Here is a 27,926-nt window from a genome sequence, read left to right on the forward strand (position 1 = left end):
CTGCTTCCATAGTAAGGCATGTTCCTAGAGGGAAGTTCTTGCCTATCTGGCCTGACACCCTCCTGTGGGTACTCTGGGCCTCATAGGTTGATTGTACTGTGATCTCAGAGACACATCTTGCACTGAAGAGTAATAAGAATTATTCATTCCTACCCAGAAGCTGATTTGGCATTAAAGCCATGATCTTTGTCTGTTGAGGTTCAGTTCCATGTTTTCAGTTGCTGTCAAACCCAGATCTACACAGGAATAATGTCATGGAGGCTTCTCTTGGACCGCAGGCTCCCTATCTTTGTTCTTCAACTCCTCCTTCTTAGGCCATTGCACTCAATGTTTAGGCCAACTCCATAGCCCTGGCCTAACAACAAACCCTTCCTTTGGGGTAATGTCACTGATACAACTTTCTACAGAGATGGAACTGCCTGTTCCCTCTCTTCAGGCCTTGGCAGTTTTCCCATGTATCTGTTGAATACTTGAGGTATGGTAAGGGGGCTGTCAAAAGTTGAATTTGAGTAATTAAAAGTGAAATAGCCACATGTGGACTGAGGCCATCAGACTGGCCCCGGGGCCTTCAGTGACACATAAAGGGTAAGCCAGACAACATACACTTTAGGGTCCTCTTGCAGCATTATATTTGAGGAAAAAGAGGAAATAAATAAGAAGAGGGGTGAAGGGAGATGATAAATGGGGTTTAAAAAATGCATGTATGAAAATATCACACTAAAATCCATTATTAACTAAAACATGCTGATTTTTTTAAATTATAAAGGTTCTTAGAAGGCATGAAGGGGATGATTCTTTGTTTGGATCTGGGCTCATCTGTAGTAGATTTGCTTGTCTTGTGTCTACACGTCAGCTCTCTGCTGTCTCTTTATCATGAGTAGTAAATACCTCAGCTTAATAAGCCAAATGGTTTCTGAAAACCAAAAATACATTTCAGATGAATGGAAAGAACTGGGTAAACAAGAAGCTAGCCCAGTAATTCCCCTGTGATTAATCCTCAAGCTAATGAATTGTATCAATATTTACAGTGATCTTCTAAAGAATGTTTTCAGGATTAGGAGCATCACAACAAATAGATGCTGCCTTATTGAGCTGAAATGAGATATGTGCCCACTGTAACAACTATCAAGAGACTTTGTTTTAGTATGTTTGTAAAGCATGTTGTCATTCCTTGTCATTTCTGGCTAAGTTGTAAACTTTATATCACTATATTACCTTTTAGGGGTTAATTTTGCAGAAGCACAAGGCAAATTAGCCAAAAGAGAAAAACAGGCCAAAGGATGTGTCCTTCACTGAGTGCAAACTTATTAGATTGATGTAATCCCATGTGTCAATTCCTTCTCCACTCTGCAGAGCCCCTGAAACTCTCTGTTCAGAAAGTTCTTGCCTATGCCAATAAATCCTAATGTTTCTCCAGATATGTGCTGTAGTAGTTTCAAGGTTTCTGATATGATGCTAAGATCTTCGATCCTTTTAAGTTGATATTAGTGCAAGGTGACAGACAAGGGTCCAACTTAAGTCTTCTGTATATGGATGTTTAGTTTTCTAGCTTGTTTTCAGAGCTAGTTCTCCCGCACTTTTTAAAATTAGGCTACACTCTGTTTTCTGAATAGGTTGGATTACAGATAATAATACTCTACCATGCTTGGGCCTATGATTATTCCTTTAAAAATATCTGTTATGCAGCCAGTAGTCAGAGTACATCAGAAGACCGCAGAAATTATGCAAACCGCTCCATCAGATGGGGAGATCTAATGAATGATTGCAAGGACTGGAATGCATAGACAGTGCTACAGAATTTCTGGGTGTTTTACTCTGATAACTATTAGACATCTTATTTTAGACAGGGGAAATAAAGCAGACACAGAGAACTCTAACACCTGCTCTATCACTCTTAGTATAAGTGATGAGCTCTGAGTGAGCTCCAGTGGAGGGCTTACTGACAAGCTCAGGTTGTGTTTCTCACATTTGCACTGTGAAGTTCTGTCTATACTATGGACTACAAAGAGAGTCTAGAGAAAGATGAAAGCCTCCATGTTCAGATTCATTTGGGTCATCATAATGGCTTCAGGAAATAAAGAGGGGATCAAAGAAGCAGTCTGAGTTAAAAGTCACTGGATGTGAAGCACGGGTAAGCTAAAGGTTGGGCCCACACCTCATGGGCTAGTACTAGCATGAACACAGCAGCCACCTGGGGCCGCACTAAAAGACTTACTAAAGTGAAAGATAGACGAAGAACAAGCAATTACTGTCCATAACCATCTTGGGCCCAGTGCTGTAATTTTAAGTGGCAGCTTCTTCAGGCCTTGGTTGGCCTGACCTTGAGGTAGAACTTCAGACTTCAAAAGAACAGTGTATGGAATAATCACTACAGTTCTTCAGTTGCAAGTGAGAGAATTCCAGGGCTAACCTGGTATAAGTAAAATCAGAGGTGAAGCACATTTGCTATCTTTAGGAGAGAATATTTACTCTCTACAGGCATCGCTGGATGGTTCGAGGGTCTCAAACCACATGTTGCCTTGTTTCTCTGCTTCTTGGCCTTCTCTCCCTTTATACATTCCTTTCATTTTCTGCATCTCTCTCTTTTTCCAGGACTTCTTCTGTCTCATCTCGCAGTTTCCTTCTACTGTGGATACTTAAACCTTTCTTCTTGAAGATAAACTTTCCATTCAGCTATGGAATAATGCCAGCAAGTCACAGCATGACAGAGCAGTGACCCTAATGACAACAGTCTTCCCTTTTGCTCTTTGCAGAGGAAGATCTAGGGGAGGACTGTGATGTGCTCAAAGGCAAATCCTTTGGCAGATCACTGTGATCTGCTTGGCCAGCTGTTCCTGTTGGTGGAGATTCAGAATGGGACTGAGCCATGCCCCCTGTAGTTATGGAGGTCTACATCTTCATGGGAAGGCAAAGCATATAAATGATAGAGCTACAGCATCCCATAGTTAGCAATTCTGTCTGCCAGTCTACAAGTCTTCAGGGGAAATGTGGTTTTGTCAGTCATATCTATTTGTCCAACCTCATTGGACATTCTTGGCCTTGAGAAACAGGATGCTTAGAAAACCCAGGCTCTGATTTGACCCCTCTCAACTCCACTTCAAGGATTTTCAGCCTGAGAAAAGGGGTGAAGGATACTTTAATGCGTTGGACATTTTCTCTGGGATGCATAGTTCCTGGGTGGAAAACTAGGTTTCTAGTGGCTATCAGTTTGGTCAGATTATGAACCAAAGATCCACATTTTTAAGAGGCAGAATTTTGACTGTTTTGTATATTGGAGTTACCTTTCTGATGTCCACATAGCCAATTTTTATTGTCTGCTGGGTGGTTTTTCAGAGATTTCTGAAAATTCCATCTGGAAAATTCCACGTCTTCTTATGTGGGAAGCTCAGACTTTCTTCCTGGAGAACCTAATGAGACCAATCAGATAGGCCACAGGCACCCACAGAAGTTACATGGAGGCAATGATCGTGTGGAGTCTTTAAAAACTGTTTTCCCCTCTGCAACGCTTTTATTCTCAAAATAGCATTTTATAATAAAAATACAATTTCTTTTCAACTGCAAAGATTGTGAAGAGGCTTTTTCTGAGTGTGCTGTTGGTGAACATTTGTGTGTGTTCCCAGACAGTCTGAAGCTGGGAAGGGAACTGACTCATCCCAGGCTGTCGGCCCCAAGAGGAATGTGTGTCAAGCAATGCATGGCAGTTCCTGTCAACCATCCACATGCACTGCTAGCTGGGCAGTGGACAAGCATCAACAGTGCTAAGAGACCTCACAGTAAGCCATGAGCACTTAGTAGGGGGATGAGAATACTAGCAGTCTAGATTGCTGAGTCAGATGGGAACCTGCCCCCCTTTTATTGGACTACATTGTTCAAAGGATCTGGTCTTCAAGCCCAGCTCATATTTTGGTCTTCACTTTCAGGTTGAGAACATGCCATGGTTACAACTCAGACCACAGTGTCTTGACAAAAACATATTTTCCCAAACCTAATGTCTCCTTGAAAGATTGCTTTCTCACTTTCCCTCGGTACTGTTATCATCCATGGTCCTGAATGCCTGGGAGCCTACCTCATCACGGGCTTCATATCACCCACCAATTGTTAGAAATACTGCCTCTGAGCAACTTGAGCGTCCTAACGTCTTCTCAGTATGGGAGGACACTGAGACCCAGTCTGGCAGGAGAAAGGAGCATTCTGCCAGAGAGCAAGTGGTAGAGCTTCTGAGTGCTGGCTGGTCTGTTGTGATGCTTAGGGCTCTTTAACCTGAGGCTCTGAATCCAGATCCTAAATGCTGATGATCTATAGGGCATCTTTTGTGGTTCTCCAGGAGCCTCTTGTATCTCTACTACTGGTTCCCTGCTGTGGGCCTGAGTCAGTGGTGTCAGGGGTTCTATCTTCCTTATCACTCCTCTTTCAGCTATGACTTGTATGGCAGTTCAAGCTAAGACCTAGAGAGGGAAAAAGACAGTCCCTGCTAGCCAGTCTGGCTGTACCTTGCTAGTTAGTAAATTAAATGAGCCGCTTCCCATGTGCTGCTTTGATTTAATTTCTAATAACTGAAATAACATTTTTTTCACAGGTATTTGTTGGTCCTCAAAGCAGTTTTAGGTCAGTTTTCTGAAGCAGCAAGGCTTCTGTGGGGTTGACTTACTAACCCAAACCCTTTCCTTCCACCTCATACTCGCTGGTTTCCATAGCAGCATGGTGACTGGGGCACTGAATTCCCCAAAGCTCATCGCTGTGTGCTAGGAATATAGCACTCACTGATGTCCGGAGTTTTGAAAAGTAAAAATCACAAGAGTTTCTTTGCTTCTTTGTCCCTGGTGGGAAGGATTTCAAGCAGCTCAGTCTTTTTTTCTTTCCTTAACCTCTGCATAACTTCTCCTGGAGAACTCACTGAAGGACCTGTCAAGTTGATTTGTTGTCTCTTGGCTTAGGTGAGGATCACTCTCTCTATGATCTGACTTTAGTCAAAAGGTAGAAGTTAGAAGCAAAATCTGTTTCTTCCCCATGTCATTCCTCCTCTGTAGCCTCACGCCTAGGCCTTAGCTGGCTATAAGGGAGAGAACTGTACTCTCTAAGCCTGGGCTATTTCTTCCTTCTCCTTCCTAAAGTGCCCTGGCTTTGAATGTCACATCTGCCTCACAGCCTCTTATCCATAGGTACTTGCTGATGTCCCTTCTTCCTTGGCTGTTTTAGCTGGAGATTGCAGTCCTTTCTAGGTGGCTTCAATGTGTACACAGATCTTCCTTCCAACACCTCATCCTGTCTTCTCAGTCCCTAGCCCCACTTTCTCTGGATTATCCTGTCCTCTGCCCTACCCCAGCCACTGGCCTTGGTTGTCATGCCAGAGGTGAGGCAGTGCTCAGGAATGTAACACTTTCTATAGTTGTGACCTTGCTCAACACTACTGTTTTCCTATAAGTCGTGTCCTTTCGTGCTCCAGTTCTGTTGATCTTCAGCCTCCACTGTGCCACTGAGCCTCTCACCTCTCACTGTTTCTCCCTCGCCATCTTGTTTTCCCTTCTTCAGTTCCATAGATGATAGAGTCAGATTAGTACATAAGCCTCAGATTTTCACACATTAATCATCTTTGTCTCTGGTCAGGAACCCTGTTCTGGTAGAGACTGACTCTCTCACTCCACCCTTGATTCTTCAACATGGCTAAGAAACATAGCCACCGATGTGGGTGCTCGCTCTCCTCAATGCTGGCTGGGATCCTGAGTCTCCTAAACCCTTAGATTCGCTATTCTCCTAGCTAACTGTTCACATCTTCTCCTCTTTCTTCCCATCTCACTCTCAGCTGTCTCACTGAGGAAGCAGAAGTAGTAGGGCTGTAGCCCCGTCTCCTGCCATTATTTTCATGCACCATCCACCTGCCTCTGTCCATTTTTGTCACATCCCATCTTCACCTCACATCCTGCCCTGCCAGTTCATCTTGTTATAATTTTTGTTTTGTTTTTTCCTATTTTTCGTGTACTTATAATTAACAGGCTTTATTGGTCAAGTGAACATCACTGTCATATACTGGATTTCCTTGTCTGGCTCTATTTTCTACTGATTTCAGGCCACATTGTCCTGTTTTTCGCATGCCTCATGCCTTCTAATGTATGTGTGGTGGATCTTGTATATAAAAGAATCCCAATAGGGCTATAATTTTACCTGTTAGGGAGCTAGTGAGCTGATGGGTTCATCTGTGCCCTCCTAAAATGTATGTCTACCTCTTTACCTCAGGATATATGATAGTGACATTGTTGAAAGGACACCTGTAGATGGGGTTAAGTTCAGGATCTTGAGATTAGATCATTTAGGATGAGATCATCAGGTGTGTTTTAAATTCAGGACAAGCATGCTTTTAAGAAGAGGAAAATACAGAAAGAGAACAGACTGTGTGAGATAGAAGCTGAGTTGAGACCCTAAGTCAAGAAGCATGTGAATCCACAGGATGATAGAAAAGGCAAGGAAGGTTTTCCTAACAGACTTCTCAATATTGTGTGATGCTTCCACGTTTCAATTTCAGATATCTAACTCCTACAGAGAACCAAGGTGTCTGGTTTTAAGTCATCAAGCATTCAGTCATTTGTTCTGTGCTTAGTTTAATGCAGAGCCTGGTCATTTAGGGGCAGGAATGAGCTGAGCCCACCCAAGATAGGTTATGGCTTAGTTTTCACCTTTGGTTTGAAGTATGTCAAGAGGGGATTCTCGGTAGAACCACAGACCTCCCTCCCCCCATACCTATAGGTCTGAGGACTAGGAGAGGGCAGGAGATCTTGCAGGGTTACACCATCCTGGCTATGGCTTTCAGCAACTCTGAGATGGCCCAACCCCCGAGTTTCCATCACACTTGTGTGTCCAGTCAGCCCAACCTGTAAGCAACAATCCCATGGCCACCTGGTTCTCTGGATTGGGCTGCTCCCCTACTCTTCAGCTGTGAACCTAGAAGATGCCCCTGGGAAGGAAAAACTCAGCTCCCTTCTCTGCTCAGGCAGGAGCAGAGGACCCTGAATTTTTGCTGGTGAGGTCATTAGACTTCTTGACATTCACAGTCAGTTCCAATAGGGTGGTTATAGTTAATTCATAAAATATTTTCCCATTCTGATGCTCCTGATTGATCTGTCAAGTCAATGTCCTACCTAGGTGCAGAACTCCCTAAAATAAAAGCTAGGTTAAATTAATATTTTAATTTTCTTAAAATTAAGTTATTTTAATTAATTCATAATCTGTATATATATATGTGTGTGTGTCTTCCAACATTTATTGCTATCTTTATGTTAAAGAAAAAACATTGAGAATCACCAGCTGCTACTGACTCATGCCTATAATGCTATCTACTTGGGGGGCAGAAATCAGAAGATGATGCTAGGCAAAACATTAGCACAACCTTATCTCCATAGAAAAAGCTAAGCATGGTACATATCTGTTATGCAGCTATTGCAAAGGGTACAAATAAAATCATGGTCCATGCTGGCTCCAGCTAAACGCAAGACTCTGCCTCAAAACTACCTAAAACAGAACTAGGTATTAGTGGCTCTCACCTTACTTAAGAGGCTTAGACATGCAAGTATGAAGTCTTCTCTACCAATGATTTGCTAGTGGTGGCATATGCCTGCCATCCTACCTATGCAGAATGTGGAGATCACAGAGATCATAGTTCTAGGCCATTCCCAGTAGGAGAGTCTATATGATTTCATCTCAATGGAAAAAAATCACTGAGCTTGGTAGGAAGCTTAAATGTGAAGATCATAACCCAAGTGTTTTCCTAGGAAGGATATGAGACCCTATGTCAGACATAGCTGATATATGGGTACTCATAGCTCCTACCTGCATCCTATCTACTCAGGAAACAGATCCAGAGGGTTACTGTGTGAAAACAACCCAGGCAGAAAATTCTACAAGACTCTAAAATAACCAATCAAATGTTGTAGTGGAGGCATCAGTCCATGATAGAGCACCAAGACAGCAAACTAGGTGATCAAGTGTAAGGCCCCAATTTCAGAGCCCTGTGCTGACAAAAATAATTGACTGAGTTACAAGCACAAACAAAGGGGCTCGAGACATGGCTCTGTGGAAGAACACCTTCCTAGCAAACACTAAGCTTTGAGTCCAACTCCAACTTAAGAAAAAAAGTACAAAAAGCCTTTGTTCTATCTTCTTGAAATGTTCGATCCAGTTACTGCAGTAGCAGACCAGAATTTCTTGCTTCTGAATAGTTGTAATCTAGTATCGATTGATCTCATCATCCCTTATTCTTCCCTCTCTTCCTCCCTAGAGTGTTTGTTTCTCTGTGCCTGGCTGATTTCACATATAACTGCCATTTCTGGTAGTGAATGACAAGATTTCATTCTTTTTCTGGCTGAATAATATTTCATTGAACCACATTTTGATTATCCATTCATCATCAGTTTATGGGCATTTACGTTTCTTTGCTATTATTGATAACTATCATAAAAATGAGTGTTTAGATGATTCTTTAGCACACTTATTTTGCGTGAATACCCAGATAAAGGATTGTTGGATCTATAATAGTTCTATTATAATTTTCTGAGAAACCTCCATAATGTTTGCTTTAATGGCTGCACTAATTTCTTTTACCAGCAATTCTGTCAAAAGGCTCCCTTTATTTCACATCTTGATGCGCACTTCTTATCTTTTTAAAATGTTTTAATAGAAGCCATTCTTCCTGGAGTGAGGTGATATGATGTGGTTTTGGTTTAGTTTGCAGATGATTAGTACTATTGAGTATTGGTCAATATTAGTACTATTGAGTATTGGTCAATATTTGTATGTCTTCTGTTGAATGGAACATTAAATATTAAATATATAGTATGTGGAAATTTATACATAATTGCAATTAAACATATTTATAATAATTTCCTATATAATTGGGAATTATTAGCTAATTATCAGTACCTCTTTTCTTGGATACCAGTAATGCATCTTAACTCACAACCTTGCACAATGTTGGACATTCTCCCTTAGCTTTTACTTAACAGGTTGATGCTCTATAACTTGAGACATCACTCCCTTCAGCTTTTTGTTGATTAATTAGAGAAAAAAAAAACATTCACTTTCGTAATTAGGCTAACTTCAAACCATGATCCTCAGATCTCAGGTCTCCCGAGTGGCAGGGATTACAAGAATGAGCCATAGGCATCCAGCGTCAGTTCCATTTTCTGTCATCAGTGGAGATGAATGAGTGGCGTCTGATCTTGGTAAAGGGCTATGACTTCTAGATTGAGGTTCAAGGGCCTAGAACTTCAAAAGAGAAAAGTGGATGATGATAGGCTATAAATGGATAAATACTTAGGAATATATATACCAAGATATTGGAAACAATTTCAAGCTGGATATTAATGATTGTTTTTGCTTCTTTCTAAAATAAATGGAGAATTTCCCTAGATGATTATATCTTTGTTTAATGAACTTAGTTTATATTATGTGTAACCATTGTGGTGTGCAAGACTTTAGAGAGCAGAATCCAGGTATGTATAGGTTTCTTCCTTTGGTTTGGTTTGTATCCAAGAGCCCGATGGGAAACACACATGACATGCTGAACGGTAATGACTTCTGACACTGAAATATACAAGAATTTTGTAAGAAACAAATATAAACACATTCATAGGAACACTATTCTCCTCCATTAGCTGAAAGTTATTACTGGCTTGCATGCTATTTATTTTGACTAGAAATTGAATACATTTCAGAGGCATTGTTCTGGTTGAGATAAGAACAAGCTGTGCATGAAGGAGGGGAAATTTCTTGCAGTTAGTTAGACACATAACTTAGTTGAGTACAAGTGTGTGTGAGTAGTTGATGCAGAACTTTACGTTTCCAGCAGTTTCCAGCCCAGTCTCCTTACTCATTAGAAGCAACTCCATGTATTTTGAATGACTTGGTATACTACACAGGAAGTGAGAGAGTCAGCATGTAAATGGAAACTATTAAACATAGGTTGTAGTGTGGCAAAAAAGAGTCAAGATCTTTCATCTGCTATGCCTTGATATTTAGAGGAAAGCCTTTGATTTCGAGTAGTGATGGAGCAAAGTAGAAATTCTGAGAGAGAAAACATTGAAAAAAATAGCATCACAAAATTTTGCTACAAATAAATAACTAGGCTTCACAGGCGTCTACTCAGAGTCTGAATAGAAAGTAATGTCAGATTTATAAATAGATTATAGCAGAGGAAGGCAACTCATTGCTGATGCTAAGATCTTACACTTCGCCCTGTCCCTCTCATGTGCCCCAGCTTGCATTTGAGGTCTGGACATCATACTGACAGTTCCATCTGAAAGACTTCAAATGCTGAAATCCCATTTCTGAACAGAGCTTCTATCCGATTAGCTTTCACTATTTCTCTCTTTCTCTGCATCCCCATGCAGGCCTTCAAATGACATCTTATCTCTCCCTACCTACCTTAGGCCTGTCCGACTCTCCAGGAATCTTCTAGAGCCAACTGAACACATACTACAGGAAGGTACACAAGTGCCCTTCCCTGACTTTTATCTATCACTCAGAAAAAAGTGCCTTTGCCAGTGTAGTATTGTCCACCCAACTTGCTTTGGTGCCCCTGCCACAGAATAATTGAGAAATTGCCACCAACCCTGCTATAGCACACTGACCTTGCCTCCTACTTGGAAAAACTAGGACCTATCTTGTAACAATGTATTGCTCATTCCTCCAGCTCTAATATACTGATTGTGTCTTACATATCTCAAAAGAAACCAGTAGTTCTCTTTTCTGAAACTCTTTTGTGTGTTTACTTCATTTGCTCCCTATTACTTTGGCCTTGTTAATACTGACCCTCAGCAGAGTGTGTTCCTGGCAACCTGTGGTTGAGTTGGTGTCTATATCCCTGTGCACAATGTTCCTGGAGAAGTTCTACAGTTATTCCTACTTTCACTAGCATAGTTTGTAGTAGTACATTTGATTTGGTTCCATTGGTAGCATTCATTCACTTCTTAAACAGTGTCTATCAAGATTTTGTCACTTAACTGGGCACAGTGGCTCACGCCTGTAATCCTAGCTACTTAGGAGGCTGAGATCTGACAATCAAAGCTCAAAGCCAGCCTGGGCACAAAAGGACCTGAGACTCTTATCTTTGATTAAACTCTAGAAAACGGGAAGTGGGACTTGGCTCAAGGGTAGTGCAGTAGCCTTGAGCTGAAGTGCTCAGGGACAACATCCAAGCAGAGTTCAAGCCCCATGACCCAACAAAACAAAAACAAAATCAGATTTTGTCACATGAATTCAGCTGACATTGTCAACCAAAGCATTGTATTTTCTTTTTTCTTTGTTATTTCTGAGGCTTAGACTCATTCTTAAGACTGGAGTTCTACCACTTGAGCTGCAGCACTACTTCTGGCTTTTTCTATGTATGAATGTAGCTGTTATCTTACATGATTAACTATTTAAGAATATTTATTTATTTATTTATTTATTTATTTATTTATTTATTTATTGTGGGTCTTGGGGCTTGGACTCTGGGTCTGGGTGCTGCTTCTGAGCTCTTCAGCTCAAGACTACTGCCCTACCCCTTGAGCCACAGTGCCACTTCTGGTTTTCTAGTGGTTAGTTGGAGATTGGTCTTTAGTGCCCGGGCTGGCTTTGAACCTTGATCCTCAGATCCCAGCCTCCTGAGTAGCTAGCATTATAGGCACGAGCCACTGAACCCGGTTTAAGAATTTCTTAACAGGGATGGAAACGCTGGGGATTCTGTTGGAAATTTGGCCACTTTTATTTCTTATCAGAATCTTGTGGAGAAAGTTTTTCTTAGGAGAAAAAACAGCTTTATTTATTTTAACGATAACCACCGAAATAAGGGAATATATGAACTTATTTAGACATACTTGTCATAAATGGGAACATTGAGAGCTAAAAGTCCTCTGTATCAGGCTTCCAGCCAGGTTTCTTTTGCATCTTCTGTCTTACAGAGGTGAACAAGACCAATGACTTCAAAAAAGAAATAATTACTGAATGCTTGATGATATAACTATTGATTTAATAACTAATACAATCTATTAACCAGTCTGTTTCCATGGTGATATTCTAATGAAGCATTTGGAAAAATTTTATCCAAAACCATCCTCAGCAAATAATCTATAAGAGATAGTTGATGAAAACAATATAGATTTTTTTTTACCATTATTCCTGGCCTCTACTGAATTAGATTGGAAGATGGGATGTTTCATAGGAGGAGATGTAAGGAGATTTATATGTTACATATATCATATGCATTTGCTGGGTGCTAGTGGCTCACACCTGTAATCCTAGCTACTCAGGATGCTGAGATCTGTGAATTGCAGTTCAAAGCCAATCCTGGCAGGAAAGTCTCTATGAGATTCTAATTTCCAATTAACCACTCAAAAACTACAAGTGGTGCTGTGGCTCAAGTGGTACACTTCTAGCCTTGAGCACAAAAAGGCTCAGGAATACTGCCCAGACCCTGAGGTCAAGTCCTACAACCACCACCACTTCCAACAACAACAATGTACATTTTATCGCTACATGCGTACTATACACATATGATGCTTTGTCTGAATTAAAAACCATTTAGCCCATTGAAAGCCATAAGAAATATGACAAATTTGGGCATCTGTCTTGAATCAAAAGAAGTTTAGAGTGCCCATAATGAAAATCATTAACTTTTCAAATTCAGTGTTTTAGAAATTTTTTTCTTATGGAAATGGGTGAGAGTAGAGATGGAAGTAATGGAAGTAATTGCTTTGTGAGAATGGATAGGTTTTGCATTGGCTGGGGAGTGGGAAGAGAGCAAAGAAGGGAAGGGAGTAATTTTCCAAGCTGAATGTGGAGGAGGGATAAGGAGCAAATATAGGGTGGCATCTGGGTTTTGTGCAAGGGTTTGAAGTCACAGAGATCACATATGAGTTGCCTCATATTTCAAGCAGCCACCCTATCAGGTATATCACAAGGTTTTTCGTGCACATGCAAATTGTTCTTTCCTTCACACTCCTTAAGCTTGTCAGCAGACTGTCTCATTGTGAAAAGTGGAGAGCAAAAGCATCCTCCAGCATCCAATCCATTCATTGCTAACTTATTTCCTCTACAAAGCTTCCTTTTTGTGTTTAGAAAACAAACTTAACTCTTCTGTAATAGTTAACTGAGCTCTCTTGTAGTAGTTCCAGCAGTAAACTGTTAGCTCAAGTCTGGTTTTGCCATTTGTAGGTTGAGTGATCTTGCCAAACCTCTGAACCTCTGTGAGGCTCCTATGCATTGTCAATTGAAAGAACATGGACATTAAATGAGATTTATATTACATGTATATGTTATGTAATATGTATTTCATACCTATATATGTACTGCATACATGAGACACTCAACCTGGAATATACAAGCATGGAATTACAATGCTGGCACTCTTGCTGTGTGCTCTGGAGTGATATGATCACAGTGGTCTTGCCAGGAGTAGAACACATGTTTGGCCTTGGTCTGCTCAGAGCATGAACTCCTGTCATAACTTAGTAGAACTCAACATCTTGCATCATAGGAAGCAGGATGAAACAGAGCCTTTTATGAGATCCTGATAGTTAAGAGTAGTAAGTGTCAGGATAGCAAACTAAAACTCAGTTCTTCTTTCTAGAATGACACGTAAGCCTCAGTTTAGTTCAGTGTAAATGCACTGCATTTAAGCTAGAAGAGTTCTAGTACTGTTAATATCCTGTTTAAACATCCAGTTTATTCACCATAAGCATTTATACCAAAGCCCTTAGTTTGGATTGGAGGGCTCTGACAATTAAAATACCCGTATCTAATAAGGCTGTTAAAGTGATACTAAAAGTTTTTAAACCATATACCAGGAGAAAACAAGTGTAATAATTACTTAAGTTAATAAAATTATTGTGATTGAGCCTTAAAATTTGCCCCGTGTTCCTAGATAAATAGCTATTTTATCCACTGATTCCCCAAGGGACAAGAACAGGATACGACTACAGTCTTAAATCTTATTAGATGGTGAGTTTTTGAGACCTTACAATGTGTAAGTAAGGGAGGCAGAAAGGTGAATGAAGGGCTTAATACATGGCCCAGTGTGGATGATAGACAGGTAACATTGAAAGATAGTATGGATTGAGATGATTACCAGATTTGGATTTATACTAAGAAGGTAGTCTTTAGATACCCTTACTCTCAAATTTCCAATTCGTTGTCACTAATGACTGATTTTTAAGATGGTAATCCCAGAAAGCGTTACTGTCTGTTTGAATATGGAAACTAGAAACTATATTTGGTGCAGACATCTGACCTTTGATTTCTGGTTTGTCAAAGATGAAACAGAAAGTGTACATATTTACTTTATGTAGCCCCAAATATATGCATATCCTAACTATATGAAATATAGTGCTGGAGATGATTTGGTTTTCAAAATGATTCTTTGCTTTATAGAAATGCTGTAAATATCAGGCTTCAATGGCTCCTGCCTGTAAATCCTAGTTACTCAGGAGGCTGAGATCTGAGGATTGCTATTCAAAGCCAGCCTGAGCAGGAAAGTCCACGAGACTGATCTCTAATTAACCAGCAGAAAGCTGGCTTGAGTGGTAGAGAACTAGTCTTGAGCAAAAATACTCAGGCATGGTGCACAGGCCCTGAGTTCAAGCCTCAGTACTTGCGTTAAAATACACACACACACACACACACACACACACACACACACATACACACACACACACACACACACACACACAGAGAGAGAGAGAAAGAGAGAGAGAGAGAGAGAGAGAGAGAGAGAGAGAGAAAGAGAACTAAATAATGTAACTAAGATCTCCTCTATCAACCTAACCACCATGTTAGACTTTTTTAAATTGAGATTTAGCACCAGAGATGAGAAAAACCTAAAATAATGGAAATATCCTTTGTAAAGATGCATGTCAGTGCAGAATTAGGACTGTGTATTTCAAGTTAGGCAGCCCGTAGAGGAGTCGAGAGTCATCTCATGGAATTAGAAGAGGAGCCATCCTAAGTAATTATGCACAGCCTCAGAAAGGCTAATTGAATATTCTGAGTTAATGGAAGAGGAAAATGTTAAGTAGAATACATAAAAAGTATCACCTTTGCTGTCAAAGAAACTTTGCACTTATGCCTTGTTTTAGACCTAATTGCACAATAAAGGAACTAGAAAGATGTGTCTCCTTAAAGCAGAACCCTGCTGGGTGCTCAGTTTACTTGTACAATATCACATCTCCTCCATTGCAGAGGACTGTTCCGGGACATTCACCGCAACAAATTTATTTCTTAGCTCTTACAATGTCCTACATGGACACCCATTTGTGAATAATGCAAGAGACATTTAAATGTTAAGTGGATTGCAGAGGAGAAATAAATGCATTTCATTGCTGAGATTTTTGGGAAGAGAGTTCAGTAAAAAGCTAGACACCAGTGGTTCATGCCTGTAATCCTAGCTACACAGGAGACTGAGGTCTGAGTCTCTTGGTTCAAAGACAGCCTGGGCAGACAAGTCCATCAGACTCTTATCTCCAGTTAAGAATCAAAAACAAAGCCAGAAGGGAAGCTGTGGCTCATGTAGAGCAGTATCCTTGAGTAAAAAAAAGCCCAAGGCAGTGTCCAGGCTATGAGTTCAAGCCCTAGGAACACCCCCTCCCCCAACACACACACCACATAAAGAAAGCATGACAGTGTGCTATAGCTGTGAGTTTCTCCAGGAGTCTTTTTCTTGGTCAAATTCTAGTTTGCTGAGAATGCTTATCATTATATATTGAACATTGTCAAATGCATCATCTGTGTCCACAGAGAGAACTGAGTAGAGAATTGAGCTTGATGACAGTGCTGAGCTGGCCTTTCTGGCTTCCCCACAATTACCACGTCTGCTCATCATCCATCCCTGTGGATTAGAACTCCCCCGACATCACTTTCCATCAGCCTAAAATTTCTCCTTTGACGTTTCTTTAACTGTATGTTCATAGGCTGCCATTTTTCTCCTTTTATTTATCGGAACTTTTCTCTATATTAAATGATTTTTGGTAGGATATAAATCCCTGGGTTGACACAAATCATTCACTGTCTTGTGCCTCCATTGCATCCGAGGCATCGTGGTTAACTGTCCTGTCACAGTTTTACTCTGTGTCATTGCTGCATTTCCCTGTTTGCTCTCTGAATTCCTTTCTGATTTTCATTTACCGTGATTTGCCTGGATTTCATTTTCTTTAAACTTACTGTGGTTGGGTTTTGCTATTCTTGCTATATACGTAAGTAAAAGACTTGGGGAGAATCAGATTTTTTCACTATTTTTATTTCTGTTTGATTTGTTTGACTGCCTCTCCTCTCCCCTCCCGTCCCCTCCTGTCCTCTGTGTTGATATTATCTCAAGTATGGACAGCTCACTCTGTTCATTATTTAAGTAGATAATGACAAGCTATTTACCTTGTACTGTCTAGTCTTTAGGTTTCTAGTTTCTGTGCATCTGCTTTCATTCTCACTCACCTGCTTTCCTAGTAATCTGCTATTAGGTACATTCTCATTTTTGGACTTTTAAAATTTCGGATACTTAGTTTTCTAGTTCTAGAATTTCCGTGTGTCTCTTTTATGTGCATGAAAAGGTTTCAATTTTTCCTAAGATTCTCTATCCATTAATGAAGACTTTTTTGTAACTTCTTGAATATAAGTCCTTTTCTGCTTACAGCATCTAGGTCATCATAAGACTGTTTCTTTTCTGCTGCTTCTTTAAAACGTGATTATGTCTCTCATTCATGTCACTCGTTATTTAGTCTAGTAACTCCATTCAGTATATATTACCCATTATGAATGACATGGTATAAGGTGGGAATATTATTCCCCTCCCCCCCCCCGCCCCATTCTACTGGAGTTTGAAATCAGGGCCTTGTTCTTGCTAGGAAGGTAATCAACCTCTTGAACCAGTTTTCAGATAGGGTCTCATGATCTTGCCTTGAACAAACCTAGACCAATAGCTTCCTATTTATGCTTCTTGCAGAGCTGGGGTGAAAGGTGGACATAAACACCTTCAGTTTGGGATTTGTTGAATCTCTTTGCTGGGCTGGCCTTGAACCACAGTCCAGATACGCTCTACCTTATGTTGCTAGAATAACAAGTATGACCACCACCATATATGGTGTAATATTTGTCTTTTCATAAGGATTCTGTGGATCTTTCTGGGCAGTTAATTCCTGGTGATTCTTCTTAAAATGAGCCTTATCTTTACCTTTGAGGGTTGGTCTAAAATAACCCTTGTAGACATGGTTATTGCCTCAATAACCTGTGCACTTTTTGGTGCTTCATTGATGTTCTGCAAGTATAAGTGAGATATCCAACCTGTAACACCACTCATCTTTTTTTTATCTACTCTGCATATCTTCACAAAATCTCATCTTGTGTAAATACAATCTAGCTCTGGACCTAGGTCTTGTGAATAAACCCCTCTCCCCTAGTTTTGTGGTCATTTCCTGTAGTTCCTCCTTTTGTAGCCTTCTACCCTTCAGTTTCCCCCTGCCTCACCAGCTCTGCAGGTTGCATGTCCTCTGCTGCACTGTGACAGCTCCTGCTGAGACCAGATTTCTCCGTCCTGTACTGCTGTCAGGACTGATGGTCACGTTCAGCTGGGGTATTTTCCTTTTCTTAGTGATGGGACTTCTGCACTGATTTTTCTCCCAAGTCTCAGACAGTCATTTGTGTGTGTGTGTGTGTGTGTGTGTGTGTGTGTGTGTGTGTGTGTGTGTGTACTTATTAGTATGAAATGACCTTCTGCTTACCCAGAAGTCAAAGCCTGGGAGAAATAGGTTTCTGAGAGTGCTTGAGATCTCTGGTCCACAGACAATGGCATCTGGAGCACTTAGAGGAATTCCTGACCTGGTGGGTTTGGGGTGGGCCCAGGGTTTCCATTCCTGACACATGTCCACGTGCTGATATTGATGCTGTGGAAACCAGGCTTTTGAAATCACTAGAATTACCTTAGAAATAAATACTAGGACTCAGGAAATACGATTTTGCTTCTTTTCTTTATGTCCTGAATCTTCGATTTATATTTCCAATGATTTCCTATTGTGGTAGACAACTTATTCTATTTATTTAAAGTACTTTCAAAAAAACTAATGTGAATTCTTTTTGCATTATGAAAGATAATATTTCCCATTGCACTTTAGTAACTAAAACCAGAAAATACATCAGAGAACAAATGAGTTACATAACAACTCCCTTTTCATGCTTGCCTTTCCTTGCAATAAATGGTGATATCTTCATCCAGAAATAATACTTTAGAAACATGGAGTCTGTTAGTTGAGAAGTAACAATTTACCTTTTATGACCTAGGCCTGCTCATATATGTACAGTATGGTATCTGTTTGATAGAATACAAAGTGGTAACAAATGAGTCTCATCTCAACCTCTGCCAAGTAGATGGTTGGACCAGGGCTTCCTGGAACCTTCCCCCATTGATGCTTGGTCCTTTCATAGTTATCAAGATTGTTATGGCATCCCTCTAAACTTGTGACATACTTTGTCTCCTCTCTTGGTGTCCATTGTTCTTGTTGTACCTCTTCTCATTTGTGAGGATTTGGGCATTTATTGCTTCCACGCACTCTAGACTCTGGCTTTGTCAGTAGCAGGCTTGTACTTGTGGCTGTCCTTGTTACGATGCTGACAAGATGCCAGCCATCGTTACCAAAACACTCAAGGCAGAAACTGTCTTCTCAACAACATCCTGAGATTTGTCTTAATGGAGAAATGGATCGGTCTTGTGCCTCCAAAGTCGGAATCAATCTCTGATGGACTTTTCATTTCCTGGTCTTTTAGATTTCTTTGAAAAAAATCAGAAAAGGGAACCTTTCTTGGCTAGATTAGAGGGATGTAAAATGGCAGGTTTAAAATATTGTTTCAGCTGCAAGATGTGATTCATACAATTTCAAGCTCAGCATCAAGTATCTACTTTCAAATATTTTGACAAAGCAATCAGTGACATTCTAATTGCGAAATGGTGATTATTCAAAATTGCTTCTAACAGGTTCACTTTGATGGCTGGGACCATAAATATGACTACTGGATGGACACAGATAGCCCTGACCTTCACCCCATTGGATGGTGTGATGTAACAGGACATCCGCTGGAAGTGCCACTTTGTAAGTACTCTGTTCACAGGTGCTTTGAAGTGCTTGACCCTCACTGTGGGCTTGGTGTTGCTTACTCATGTCATCATAGATATTTAAAAGCAAGATAAGAGATAAGTGAAATAATCAGTCATCAGTACATCTATGCTGAAAGCCAGTTGTCTACAAATGAGTCTCAAAGGGCATTTTTATATGCATAAAAGGCCATAATCACTAATAAAATGATTCCCACGGTATTTTTCAAGGAAATCGTTATTTTCTACATTTTAGTTTGCAAAATTGAACCACCATCACTGAATCCATTTAATATTGATCACTGACGTTAGCTGAAGTCAGAGTTACTTTTTAAAAGAATCCCCAGTTAATTCAGTTTTGGAGACTAGATCACAAAATGTTGTAGAAAAATATTGTAAATTTTAGAAATTTAAATTTTTCTTAATTGTTAAAATGCCTTCTGTTTTATTGCTATCTTTATTATTTCTGCGTTGGTAGGCACTTAAAATTAAGGAGGAAATTAAAAGCATTCTAAATTCCACTGAGCATCCAATCAAAATACCTGGTTCTTTTGTCTGGAGGAATCCTCTGATCTGATTAGGCTGACATGAGTACTAACTAGTTCTATACATTGTTTTCATTTCCTCCCTGTTTGTTCCCTCCCCATCAGTTTCCTGGGGTAAAGGTAAAATGTTACTCTCCTCATAGAGGCATCTGATATTGAACCTGCCCCACAATGCTCGAATCCAAGACCTAAATGGACTCATGGCATCTGGGACAGCATTCCCTAACTTCTTGTGGAAGTGAGACGAAACCTTGACAGAATAAACTGATGAACAGTTTTACTTTGATCAAGAGTCCTCAGACTCTGCAGAGAGCCATTGAGATGCCAGTCCTGGTACATTCACAATGTGTTAACAAGCACAGGCCTTGCACACAAAGACTGTAAATCTAGAGTGATCTTGGTGACCACTCTTGGGAAATTAGACCAATGGTTGTTTTCTTTGATCCTACCTTTTTTTCCTCCCTGAATTTACACCCTCACTTGACAGCTGTCTTCCTTCTACCTGACCCAATACCTGTTCTTTTGTTTAGCTCCCCACCTGGCTTGTAACCTTGGTTGTCTTCTAAGATGAGTGAAGTCTATGCATCAACTTTACCCCAAGCCTCTATTTTCCTGTTTCTACTGTAGCAACTTCCTGTGTTCCCCTCTCATTATTTCATTTATTCAGGACTTGGCATTTTCCTTTTTCTCCCTCAATGCACACATACTACCGGTCTTCAAGTTTTGCTGATTCTCCTGCATAATTTCTCCAGAATCCATCTCTTATCTTCACTCTCCTTCAGCCTTTCACTGGTCCTCACACCTTCCCCTGGCACCCTGTTCCTCCAGAAACTTATTTACACCAGAAAGATCCACTCACAGAGCCCTAAGTGCTGGCCTCCTGAAATTCAGATGATACCTATCACCTATCTGTGGCTGTCCACATCCTTTTACAGAGATCACAGCCCTGGTGGCTGTCAGGGCATGTGGCACAGCATGTGGCTGTGCTATGAGCATTCTGCCTTGGGTTTTTTTGAATGATATTGAATGGACCGAAGGATCGATCGTCATCTTCTGTATTTTGAAATACTTTTGTCACTCAGAACTGATTTTATTCATAGAATTGAAACTCAACTTGTCTCACCATACCATCCAGGATTCTTGATTATTAGAACACAACCACTGTATTTTGTAATCAATCTACAAAGCCACACCCATTTTTTTAATCATGTAAGAACAAAAAGTCATCATTCATATTGTTAGAAACATTTTCAAGTATTTTAACTTTTGGATACTTTTTATCTTCTATAACTTTATGTGACTCAACAGTTGTGCTTAACACTCTGTTATATGCCATATTATACTTTATTGACCAGACATTGTAAAGATTATTAAAAGTAGAGGGCATAGAGAAAATCTTAGATATCATCTAGCCTACCCAACCATTTTATATGGTTGAAACCTGACTTGAATTTTACTTACTCTGTACACTTAAGTTAGTGATTTTTTTTTTTTTTGCAAATGAAATCACAGCAGGCTGTGAGCCAGTAATCTTGTGTGAAAGTATACTGATTAAAAGGAAGCACGCTGTGGGTATGTTTAATCTATTATTCTCACTTCTTTTTCTTTATGAGTGTCTCTCCATCGGAAAGTAAGTACAGTGAGGGTTGTCATAATTAATTTAGAATCAAAAGGGGAAAAATACATACATCCCTAATAGCCATTTTTAAATAGATTGCATCCTCTCTATTTGTGTGTGTATGTTTTGTGTCTTCTTGAGATTCCAATTAAATCTGAAAAGGCTCTAATTTACAAATGTATGAAAATAAAATTAAAAGTCACACAGCTGCTTGTTAATGACTAAGAACTAAATTAAATCTCCATAGCTAAGTTACAGTTAAAAAGGTTGCTGAAGACCTTTGAGTCATCCGAGGTGGGCCTAAGAAGTGGGGCTGAATTGAGTTCAAAAGCCCACACGGAGCCTGAGCTAGGGGTTTTCTTTCTAGAGGAGGGAGTCACCCAGGGATAAGCATAATTGGACCTCCTTGGTTTCATACAAATTTTAGTGGACTCTATTAAAATTTCAGATCTTTCTGAATAAATGATAGTTCCTTTTGTTTCCATGTGGCTAGTGCCATTTATCTCATTGCCAACGTGAGTCTAGCTTTGTGCGTGTGTTCTGTAGCTCCCAGCTTCTGCAAAAATGTATATGTAGTTAAGATTTGGCCAAGGCCATATAAGATTTGGGATGTGTGCTAGAACTAGGACTTGAACTCAGAGCCTTGAGCCCTCAGTTTGCTTTTTCCCTCAAGGACAGCACTCTACCACTGGAGGCACAGATCCAGATCTGGCTTTCTTGCTGGTTAGTTGGAAATAAGAGTGAGACAGACTTCTCTGCATGAGCTGGTTAGAGTTATAATCCTCAAATCTCAGCCTCCTGAGTAGCTAGGATTACAGGAGTGAGTCACAAGAGCTCTGTTCGAATATAGATTCTTGAGACTGTCTGGGAATACCCTGTGTGGGGCCACAACTTTTGTTTTTTGTTGTTGTTTTTGTTTGTTTTTGCCTTAGCCAGCAGAAAGTCCCATGAGGAGGACCAGGTAAGCCTGGCTTCTCTGATTTTATTATTCCACTGCTATATCTTGATTCTGAAAGGACTTTATTTATCTTTTTCATCTGATATATAACCCTTCCTGCTGATGCTTTGCTAACTTTCATATTGGAAGTAGCTAAGCTTTAGATACTGTTGAGCTGAAGATCTTTCATTATGTTTCCGGGTTCTTGACTGTCCTTAGAAAGACATCAAATATCGCAAATATTATTTGGAAGCTGCAACCCCAGTTAGATCTGATGTGAACTTTCTGTAAATACAGCTCACTGCTTTTCCTGCATCACTCACTATTTGCCTAAATATGACCTATACTCCATTACAAAATGCAGTGTCCAAAAATTTTTCTGTAAGTTTTATGCAAGTTTGAGAAACACAATGGTAGACTCTGGAGCTAGGAAATCTTGGATTTAGATTTGTATTCTGTTTTCACCTGTCTTTGGGCAGGTCACTTTATAACTGGGCCTAAAGTCTTAGGGGATTAACTACCATGCCAAATGCTCTGGAACTGCCTGGCACGCAGGGACCCTTACGCAAAATGCAGGGCCAATGTAAAAGGAACAGGCACATTGGTTTCTCTTCATTGGCCCAGAAAATTAGGAGTTATATTACTTCCTAGAACTTTTACAACCAGTGTTTTTTTTCCTCTGAGATATTTAATGAAATTTGTACAATATCCAGAAAGGGTTCATCATTGAGTGAATATTAAGTAATACTGAAGATAGTTCAAGACATTCATTATTATTGATCTAGATATGACAATCACATCTTTTAAACCATATTCAGTGGAGAACTGGTTTTACTCATTCTTAAATAAAAATTCAAATATATATTTTTACTATGTTACTAGTGAAATAAAATGGTAGACATTGACATTGACTTTGTCCATAGCTTTCCAGTTACCAAACTAGATGGATATAACCCCCATTCCTGAACCTCTCTCTCTGTCTCCTTCCCTTCCTCCTTTTCTTCTTCCCTCCCTCCCTTCCTGTCTTCCTTTCTCCCTTAGGCCTTATTGTCTTCCTTCTTCTTTTTGTCTGGTGTATACTTTTCATTAAGTTTTTAAACACAAGCTCCTTTTACCCCCAAGGCTTTCAATATGTTACCTTGTCTGTCTAAAATTATTTATCTGCTTTTCGAATGAATGACTCTTTCTCTCTAGAAGTCATCTCAAATGTTCTTTCCTAGTCAGCTTATTTAAGAACAACCAACGGCATTATGTTACCCATTATACCATTTCCTTTCTCCATGGTGCACATCCTACTGTGTGGTATTTTAATTGCCATGACCCCCCATGGAACTGTAAGCATGGATGGGGAGAGAGTGAACATGGTGCCAGCATTCTCCAGGATCTAGCTTTCCAAGCTTTCTCCCTGTCAGAGAACTGGATAGTCATGGATGCCAAAATGAGACACACATGTGCAGAGGCTGTCTTGGGTTCTTACCTGCAGCCTGCTTGGTTTTCTTCTTTCTCTTCTGTAGCCAAGGCTGGCCTCTAACTTGAGATCCTCCTGCCTCAGCCTCCACCCTATACTAGGGTGATAGGTATATGCCACCACTCTTGGCTTTTGTCTGTAGACTTTGTAGGATGAATTATGAGCTATGGTCTTGCAGCTATGGTCTTGTCCTCAGGTTTCCTCAGAATGACATGGACCAAAACAACCCTACAGATGACAAAGGAAATGTACCCAATTAGGAAGCTGGCAAGCAGGAAAAGGAGATCTTCTAAGCTGGCTTTAATGGCTAAATGATTTTGTCACTGAGCCTTCTTTACCTTCTGTGTGATTTATGTTTGGAAGTAATTACAATGCTTGCTTACAGAGGAAGTCAAATGAGGCTTTATTGTGAAGTTAAAGCATTACTGAGAATAGAATCGTAGTCACACTTCAATGACAGTAATATAATCTTTCTGATTTTTATTGAAGACCTTGGGAATACTGCTCATCTATTTAAATGTTGAACATCAGTGAGCATAATAGAGTATAACTAGATAAAAGATAATACTCCATTTTTGTTCATTTCAGTTCTTATACAGAAACTTGTATAAAAACAACAGAATGACTTTGAAAATATACCATATGCTCTAGTCCGTTGCTTAACCACTTAAGTGAGATAAAATACATAGTTTTCATTCAGACATGAGTGAAAATAAATGATTACTGAAGTTCTCCCTAAGGAACAGTGGAAACTCTGTGGAATTCAAAAGTTTTATTTAATCCAAGGTGGAACTTTGCTTCCGTTATAAAAGTAACACTCCAGCTTTAGTCCAGACCAGGAACAATCATTTTGCTCATGGGTGTATGTCAGACCCCTCAGAAACAAAGATGATTAGTCAGGCAAAAGCATACTTTTGGATTCCTTCTATCTTTAAGAGAATTTGAGAAAGAATCTTTCTGGAAGTACTTGCATAGCATGCAAGCAATCGGTGGTTTTAAGAGTCCCTGAGTCCTCATTGACTTAATAGACAATTAAAGCATATTGTGTTAAAAAAAAGTTAGCTATTTTCAAAGTCCCTAATTACAGATTTATATGATCGACTTATCAAGAGAAAAAAAAATCATACTTTTCAAAATGTACTTACAGTCTTAATGATATTATCTGTTTTAAATGTTCCTTGTTGAAGTGCTTATCTGGTGTCTTGCTTCTGAAGTGTGAAGGCAAAATTCATTTACTTTGCTCTAAACTTGGTCTCTCTGCCTGTCTAGCTCAGAACACTTTGGCAGACGGTTTCCTGCTCATAACTAGATGCCTTCAGTCACATTAGCCTCTGTTCACAGTTGACAAGCTGCGTGGCAGGGAAGGAAGTCTTAGTCATCTCATGTGTGGACAACAGTAGATTGTATTCAACAGGGTGCAGCTCTGCACACATTTAAAATAGAACATTGGATGGGTGTTGGTGGCTCATGCCTATACCCTTAGCTATTTGAGTAGTTAAGATTGGTAATGGTAGATGAGACTAAATTGGGCGTCTACGTGAAACCTCTCCCCAGCAACCAGCTGGCTAAAATGATGTGAGCCTGTTATCCCAGCTGTATGTGTGGCTGAGATTGAAAGGCTAACTGGTCTAGTCCAGTCCAGGCAAAAATGTTCACAGTACTCTCTATCAGTAGAACAAGTGAGTTTAGGGGTACATACTTGTCATTTCAGCCCCAGCTGCATGCACACTAAAAGGAGGATTACAGGTCTAACCAGAAAGCAAGACCTTATTTCAAAAATAATTGGTAAAAAAAAACTGGGGATATGGCTCAGTAGTAAGCCTTAAGGCCTTGACTTCAAACTCTGATCCTGCTAAGAAAATCAAATCAAACAAGGACAGAGCCTAGTACTTCCTGCTTCTAAAAAAAATCACAAAATAATTCAATAAGACAGTATGGTCAGATTGTCACCCTGTCCCCAATATGATCCAGCTCTGGCTCTAGATGCATGGAAGTCAAGCCTGTGGCCATGCTTCATAGAGGTGCGAGTTAAGTAGGAGACATTTGGGATCTCGCTAGAAGAACTAGAGCATCTTCTGAGGATCATCACTCCTCCCAGGGCAGAGAAGAAAAGCCTGAGTCCTTTGTTTTCCTACAGTGCCTGGTCATGGAAACATGGTATATTGAGTTGTTGATGGCTAGGTGGACTTTGTGAAGGGTTCTTCCAGCTTGTTTGTGCTGTTGTTAATGGAGGAATGATTCATTTGGGACCTAACCACTATTTGAGGACTTGCAGGGTTCTGTGGGACATCAGTTCTATACTGGTGACCATAATGGTTAAGGCCGCAGTGTACCGCAGTTCATGAGTCCTCAGAGCATGCGCTGTCTCGATACAGCAGGACTGTGGCCTTGAGCTGCTCAATTCTGGCAACTGATGGCTTCTGTGGGCTGCTGAATAGACTCATAATCAGTGTGTCCTCTCAGAAATGCTTCCTGCAGTCACAGCAGTGTCTTCTTGAGCCAAAGAGTTAGAGGAGGGTTACTCCGGGTGTTGCTCTCAAGATAAGCTTAGCCGGTGCTTAGTCTCTTGGAAAATGTTTTGTTCTTTTCATGATGGTAGGAAGACTGAATTACTAAGTCATGTTGTTTTATAAGTAGTTGTATCTTTAAACAACTTGATTCTTAGTGCAGAATCCTATTTTTAGTGTCATAGAAACATTGTTCCTCATATGAAAAAAGAGCTGTAATAAAGATTATGATCATCTTCATTTCACGTTGTAATTAAGTAGAATGTTGAACATATACCTGAAAACCAATGAACTCAGTGAAAGACTCAGAGGAATGAAAAATTCATAACACACTGGGAACTAAAAGCCTTTACTTATTTGTTCACATATGCCTTCTTATTCCTTTCAAATCAGAAATTGAAAACTAGAATATTTTTCAATTGTAAGGGAGTCAGGTTCCCTTGGGCATATGAGAGTTCTACAATTACGGGATGGCAGGGAACTTTCCACAAATCTTTTGGGGGTAATAACATTCTTTGTTCGGTCTGTCCAGCTATGGAAACCACAGATCTCCTCTGCACACCTCACTCACAGTATTAACATGTTTACAGAGTCACACCTGCTCGGACCACCCCCATCTCTCATCATAATGACTGATAAGGCTTGCTAAATTCCACCCCTACCAGCCTGGCCTTCTGCTATGTTCTTCCCACCACTTGACATTCTTTAGAATATGCCGAGGTTTACTTGTATATGATCCTGCACAGATTTTCCAGTCTATATATTCACCAGGAAGTTGAACATATTGGGGATCTATCCGTTGAGCTTCTGTATTGCAGATCCAATCTTCTAAGACATTTAGTCCTCTTCAGGACCCACACTGTCTTTTCTACTGCTTCATTTCTACTGTTTTGATTGTCCGAGGGAATTGCAATACAGATTAGGAGAAATAGAGTTAAGGAAGTTTTCATTTTTCAGTGTGTAGTATATGTTTTTTAGATTGAAAAGAACATTTACCATCATATCCACTGGAATTATCCTCCTCCTTTTTTTATTGCAGTGTGCTTGTTTTGTATCAGGAGTCATTAAAAAAGGAATCTTTTATGTAATGCCTCCCACCAAATTGTATTACAATGCTAGGCAACCAAGAAAAACCCATCAGCACAGTGGAGTCACAGCTAACTATCAGATTAGGATTTAAAGTCAGCAAGCAAGGGGGAACAGCAGTGTTAGTGAACATTAGTGAGAGGTGCTAGGAAGCCCATTCAGAGGTGTCACTCTCTTTCACAGACCCTGACTGTGGGGCATGTGGGGATGATGCTAAGTCTTTGCAATGAATTAAGGGCCATGTTATACCAAGAATATCCCACATTCCAGGAGCTGCTCACATCTGGGAAGAATGCTGGAACCAAAGAGCAAATTCAGTCTCTGACCTCCATAGTAAATGATAAAGTCACCCATTTAAATCCCATTTCTTCATTCTTTTCTTGTGACATGAGCATCAAGAATTCACAATTAGGGAGAAGAGCTGTTTAATGAATGGTAGTATTCCACCGTCTCTAAATAGAGAAGACTGAAATTAGGCCTTTGTCTTTCTTAAACACTGTATATAGAAATCAACTTGAAATGAGTTAGTAATTTAAATGTTAGATCTAAAACTGCAGAGCTCTTTAAAGAGACCATAAAGGAAAAGGTTCTTGACACTGATTTTGACAATGAGTTTTTGGCTGTGACAACAAAAGCACAGGCAACAAAAGCGAAAATAAACCAGTGGGACTA

At 40.0% G+C, this 27,926-nt stretch overlaps 1 protein-coding gene across 2 annotated transcripts in view; it reads left to right on the forward strand.

Annotated features, from left to right (window-relative positions):
- L3mbtl4 (L3MBTL histone methyl-lysine binding protein 4) overlaps positions 1-27,926 on the forward strand; it is a 343,139-nt gene that overhangs the window by 159,300 nt on the left and 155,913 nt on the right. For both annotated transcript variants that reach the window (XM_090353483.1, XM_090353484.1), the window contains one exon: positions 18,977-19,091. In XM_090353483.1, coding sequence (XP_090209609.1) covers positions 18,977-19,091 — 115 coding nt within the window. The remainder of the gene's footprint in view (positions 1-18,976; positions 19,092-27,926) is intronic.

This window comes from Megascapheus bottae, chromosome 19 (assembly GCF_031878675.1).
Source record: "Megascapheus bottae isolate mThoBot1 chromosome 19, mThoBot2.hap1, whole genome shotgun sequence".
Taxonomy (NCBI): Eukaryota; Metazoa; Chordata; class Mammalia; order Rodentia; family Geomyidae; genus Megascapheus; species Megascapheus bottae.